At 45.1% G+C, this 6,000-nt stretch overlaps 1 protein-coding gene across 1 annotated transcript in view; it reads left to right on the top strand.

Annotated features, from left to right (window-relative positions):
* The first annotated feature begins 1,774 nt into the window (after positions 1–1,774).
* Positions 1,775–6,000, top strand: part of IQGAP2 (IQ motif containing GTPase activating protein 2) — a 128,083-nt gene continuing 123,857 nt past the window's right edge. Inside the window, exon 1 of the mRNA XM_035553493.2 lies at positions 1,775–1,863. Within this exon, the coding sequence (XP_035409386.1) occupies positions 1,818–1,863 (46 nt within the window). The 5' untranslated portion in view covers positions 1,775–1,817. The remainder of the gene's footprint in view (positions 1,864–6,000) is intronic.

Genomic DNA, 6,000 nt, shown 5'->3' with positions numbered 1-6,000 from the left:
GACTGAAATCTGATGGACAGTCTGTAAACACCTGCTGAGAGCTGTCAGGTACCACACTGTGCACTAAACTGTAAGCACGCTCAGGAACGTTGTGTCCCACACGCTCTGCAGGACAGGTTATGGCTGTGCATGGACACTGCTTTCACTCACTGTCTTCCAGCAAACGTAGTGCTGGAGGCTTAGAGGCAGCCTGGGAGGCACAGTGTAACCCTAAAGTGTGCCTTCACGTCCAGCGCTGCCAACCTCCAGTCTGCTCTGGTGCATCTCAGGTGTTGCCCAGGAGCTGGTGGCCACCATCCAGCCACAAAATGTGAACATTTGGCCAGAGGCTTTATTGGTCCATTGCCTGAGATGAAGCCACCACTGAGGGCACCAGGGGCACCCTACATAGAAGCCACCGATGAGGGCACTCACCCTGCTCCCACACCTTGGAAATGAGGGGGAGGCCAACGGGTACACTATGCTCCAAAGGTGCCCTGACCGCACTGCAGATTGTGGTGGTGGCTTCTTGGCACAGCAAAAACACTGCTTGTGGAGGGTGAGGGTGTTTCAAATCAGCAAAACTGCAAGTGGGAAACCCAAGTTTGGTTTCTCACCCCTCTCCACAGTCTCCTTTCTACAAAAATTCAAGAGGAGAGGTGGCTTGGCTATTTCTATTTGGGGTAGATATTTTTTATTTTTTATTATTATTTTTCATTGGTTTCACTTGTTTTACTCTTTTTTTTTTCTTTCCTTTTTAGTTAAATTTTTTTTCTTTTCCCCTTTTGGTGGCTTTTTTGCCTTTTTATGCTTTCTTTCTTTTTATTTTTTTTTCTCTTTTTCCTTCCTTTCTTCCTTTCTTCTTCAGCACTCTCTTTTCCCTACTTCTTGGCTTTCTTTTTTCCTTTTTTTTTTTTTTTTTTTAAATTTGCTTACTTTGTTTTCTTTCATTTTTTTTCTTTTTTTTTTTTTTGTAGTTGTTTTGGGGTTCTTTCTCTCTTCCTCTTTATCTTTCTGTCTCTCATCCCCCTCTCTAACTCTCTCTCTTTCTTGCTCTCTTTTTCTCCCCCTCCCTATTTGGCTTTTGTATTTTCTTTCCTTCTTTCTTTTGCTTTCTCTCTTTCTCTTTCTTTCTCTCTTTCTCTCTTCCTTTCTCTCTTCCTCCCTTCCTCTCTTTTCCTTTCTTTCTTTCTTTCTTGATTGCTTGATTGCTTGCTTCCTTGCTTTCTTTCTCTCTCGCTTTCTTGCTTTCTTGCTTTCTCTCTCTTTCTTTTTCTGTCTTTCTTTCTTTCTTTCTTTCTCTCTCTCTCTCTCTCTTTCTTTCACTCTTTTGCTCATTTTGGGGGGTTGGGTAGGGGGTGGCGTGGGATTGCTTTCTTCCCCCCCCTTCTTTTTCTCTCTTTTTCTCTCTTTTTCTCTCTTTTTCTTTCTTTTCTTTTCTTTTCTTTTCTTTTCTTTTCTTTTCTTTTCTTTTCTTTTCTTTTCTTTTCTTTTCTTTTCTTTTCTTTTCTTTTCTTTTCACGGGTGGGTGGGCTGGGATCTCTCTCTCTCTCTCTCCCTCCTCTCCTTCTCTCCCTCTCTCTCTCTCTCTCTCTCTCTCTCCCCTCACCCCACCCACCCCCTCTCTCTCCTCTCCCCACAGACCCACCGCCCCCCCCGTCGCTCCCGTGCGGCGGCGCCCCGCAGCTGTGCGCGGAGCCTCCCCGGGTGGCCGCATCCCCACTCCCCGGTGCCGGCGCGGGGCGGGCGCGGGCGCGGGCGCAGCAAATCAGCGCGGCGCGGCCGGCGCATAAGAAGGGCGGGCGGCAGCGGGCGCCGTCCCTCCCGGCGGCGGCAGGATGAACCATGAGGAGCTGGCGCCCCTGCAGCGGCCCCGCTACGGCTGTGAGTGGGCTCAGGGGGGCGGCGGGAGCGGGGGGCGCCCGGGGCCTGCCTGTTGTTCGCCCCCTCCCTCGCCGGCCTGCTCGTTTTCGTGCGAAAAGAGAGGGTTTAGGGCAAAGAAAAGCAGCCCGGCCGGCTCTGCCTTTGCAGAGCGGCGCTGCGCGCAGCGCTCCGACTTGCTTTGGGTTTGCTCGCGGCGACCTCCGGCAGGCTTCGAAACAGGTTTTCAGGCTCCTGTTTTGTTGTCTTTTTTATTTTTTTAATCCGAAACTTTCTGAACGGATTGTAGCTGTAGTTTCGCGTTGTAACTCCAGGGCTTTAGGTTTTTGCTAGAGCTTGGGATTTTACCTCTGTAACGCAGTGTTGTAAGTATCAGGTTGGTTTGTAACTTCATAACTTCACACTGCAACTGCAGCTTTCAGGTTTTAACTTTATAACTTCTGGATTATAACTTCGGAATTTTGGACTGTAGTTTAAAACTTTGCTCTACAATTTTATAACTTCGGATTATAACTTTATAACCTCAAACTACAGCTTGAGTGGGGTGAGAAGCAGTGCAGGTACCAGGCGTTTCCTTTCAGACAAGGTGTATTTGTTTCTCCAACCTATATTTAAAAAAATCCCTGAAGCAGCTTTCCTCCTCCTGCTTGCTGCAGGGCCCTCTCAGCATTGCTATGGTTTGCTGGGATCCTGCATGGGTTGTGTTTTCTCTCATCTCCTTTGGGCAGAGACGTGTAAGCCCTTGGTTTTGCCATCCTGATAAGAAATGCCTCTGATATCGTAGGCATTGCTAAAAGTGAACATGCAAATTATCTGCAAAGCTCATAGCAACTCTGGCATCCTGCGGTCTGATGAGTAGCTTTCCAGGTTTTAGCATTGCAGCTTTTGTTATAGCCATTTCTGAAAACTACTTTTTTTTTTTTTTTTTTTACAGAAGCACAAAAACCTTGACAAGGCTAGGGGCCACCCCACTTCCACCCAGGATGGGTGTGAAAGCTGGTGCTTGACAGCAAGACCTTCAGCTTGGAGGATCCTGCACCCTCTTAAGCATTTCCCTCTGTTGATGCCCCCCAGGTGGTGCATTCTGTAGACCATGCCTATAGGTTTCATTTTTCATTTGCATTACCTAGTGGGTGCCCCAGAGACCTTTGAAAGTGTACTGATGATGTTTTCTGGAGATGGTTGCTGAAGGTTAGCACTGATGTTTTCTAGAGTGGCTGCTGGACATGTATGCTCTGTGTCTGTGCTAGCGATGATAAAGTTTGCTTTTGAAGCTAATCTCCCAGTCATCCCAGCTTGATGTCTCACTGCTTGTGTGGTATGGCAGAGTCTAGTCACGGGAGTGGGGCCTGGGAAGATGTGGTGCTGAGGGCAATCTCTGGGCCTCATGGTGATCTGACCTTGTGCTGATGCTTTATCCATGTGCCTGATGTGCAGAAGCTTCTCAAGTGCAAATGTGCCCATCAGGTTTTCAGCAGCATGGGATCTGCTCTGCAGATCTGGTCTGGTGTTCCTGGGACGTGTGAATTTGAACATGTGGCATTTGCCATAAAGTCCAATATGGTCAAAGAATCTTTGACAAGGAGCAAAGGGCCAATCCTTTAAGCCTTGGTTCCTGGCTGGGCACTGTGGTTTATTGACTACCGTACTGTCCAAGATGACTGGGGTGTTCTCAAGAATCTCACACCCTTATTTATGGTGGGAAAGGATGTCCACGATAAACATGTTCAGTGTCATTTTGAAGATATGGTCTCTTATCTCAGCATTCATGTTTTGCAATGCCAGTTCTGAGTTTTTCACTGGGGTGATCAGGGAGAACTTAGTGTGTGTTAAGTTGTAGCCACTCTCCTACTGCTTGGCCTTTGGTCCCAGGGTGCCGGCAGGTGTGGGTGAGAGCATCCTTCTTTGCTTTTCTGATGCTAGCTCCCCTCTGACCAATACTGTCTGCTTGCATAGGCTTCAGTTACTTTTCAGTCCTTCCCTGAGTGAGAAGCTGAGGCTGTTGTATCACACTATCACTTTATTTTATTTTTTTTACATTTTGTTTTCCTGTAGGAGCCTTGGAGATACTTTTTTTTCCATAGGCTTGAGTAAAGGCTCCTCATATGCTGGGCTGATACCCATATTTAAAATATATGTGTGTGTGTGTCTATATATATATGGACTGCAAACAAACTGCAAACCATAGCCATTTCTGAGGTGATATCAGAAGTAGGGATGCATGTATTTAATTTCTTAGTTCTAGCCTGGGTCTAGAAAACCAAATATGTTTTAGCTATGCTGTATTTGCCTGCCATTTTGGGGATAAATAAGAAAGAGGAAGCATCTTTTTAAAAAAAAAAAAAAAAGGCGGGGGAGAATGAAAAAGCTCTCCAACTAGAAAACTTCAGCTTGTGTTATCTGATGTCTTATGAAACCCAGCAGAAGTTGCAGGTGCTCTGTATAACTAAAATTGCCCTTTGGATCACGGGAAAACAACATCTGTACAGGCTTTCTCATAAGAGTTAATAAATTGTCCAGGTTAGGCTATCAAATTGCTAAGGCTTCTTGCTCTAGCAAACTAGTACTGTTTTAAACATTTAACCTAACTTGTACTTTTGACTTTGGCTTCAAGTTCCTGGCAGAGGCTGTAGGTTACTCTGAAGAAGGTTAGCATTTTACTATGACCCTTCTCTGCTAGGAAGTACATGAATCAGTCTGCATGGGTGCCAGTAGCACTTCATTTTGATAGCTAGAGAGGAAGATGCATACAAATCTCAGGTACATTTTGTAGCCTGATGGAAACTAGTGTGAGAAAAGTATCTTTGGGTACCTTGGGACCTAATAATACAAAGGGAAAGTAATTGGGAAGACATCCTTAACTTAAACACCAGGTCTGTTTTCAAGTTTTGCTGATGTAGTTACTTGAAGATACGCATCTGGAAAAAATCCTTATAGCTGATCATTTTCATCTTTAGAGTCAGGAAATAGCTGAATGAAACCAAGCAAGAGGATCCTTTTCCGGTGCTAGCTCAGGGTGAACACTGTACCTTGGAGAAACAGGGCCTCAGAAAAAAGCCTTTGCCTATCAGTGCCAAACCTTTGTGGCTTCATGGACAGTTTGTTGAAAGGTGCCTCCAACTCTGCATGCTGTCAATTGCCTTAAATAAAGACTTTGTAAAAGATTTCCTTTGGTGCTGCGTTGGGTTTTTCAGATGTTCGTGTCCAGCACAAACTCAAGTGAGATCATATAAGCAGAAGGAAGTAGCTCATACAGCAGAAACTGTGTTAACAGGCTCAATGCAACTGGATTTATGTAGCTGCTTTCCAGTCTGGTTACAGCTGTTGTCTGGCTTATTTCTCAATCCCAACACAATCAATTGCAGTTTTACTGAATTGCAGAGAACTGGGCCTTGTAATAAAATTCAAGGGATGAGCCATTTCTATGACGAAAATGCCCGGTACCATTGAAGATTAGGAAGAAAAAAAGTATAATTCTTGGAAGTGCCTCCCAGATCAGTTAAATGTGAAGTTTTTCATACAGGAATACAGCAAATCAGACAGCAGTGTATCCTTGAGGAAAAAGCCTTTTTTCTATCATTTTGAAACCTCAAACCTTGCAGCTTGGTCTCTCTGAAAATTGTGTGAAGTAACAAATACTTACATTTTGTAAGAAATGGCTGAATGGCTTCATGACACTTCCAGGAATGTAATATAGCTACAGTGAGTGAGGCCACAAACATCTGGATTTGGAAAGGATTTCAGGCATTTCCGTGCTGAAAGTTGCTGAATTAATGTACCTGTGTCAGTGAGCCTAGGTCGCTACAGAATGAGCAGGGAGGGAAACTAGGTGCACCAGCAACATCAAACTTGTTGAAAGGGAGGTGTTAAGAGACCTATCAAAGAAATATCAAGCAGACTCATCCTGAAGTCTTGTTCCTCTTCTTAGCTTCACTACATGCTTTGAGGTTTTGCAGCTGGCAGTAGCCTCCTGCTCATCTTGTGACGAGAGCTAAAGGAGTCTTCATCTCACCTGTTGAAGCTGGAAAACCAGCTTTATTGGTCTGGGGTGGGTGAATACAGAGGAGACATGACCTTAATATCCAGTGAGGGAGGTGGTGTTGATGCTACTGATCATCCCTCCCAGGACTTCTTCTTTCT

Source organism: Cygnus atratus, chromosome Z, assembly GCF_013377495.2.
Source record: "Cygnus atratus isolate AKBS03 ecotype Queensland, Australia chromosome Z, CAtr_DNAZoo_HiC_assembly, whole genome shotgun sequence".
Lineage (NCBI taxonomy): Eukaryota > Metazoa > Chordata > Aves > Anseriformes > Anatidae > Cygnus > Cygnus atratus.
The sequence above is the reverse complement of the archived record's forward strand: the minus strand, read 5'-3'. Positions and strand labels throughout refer to the sequence as shown.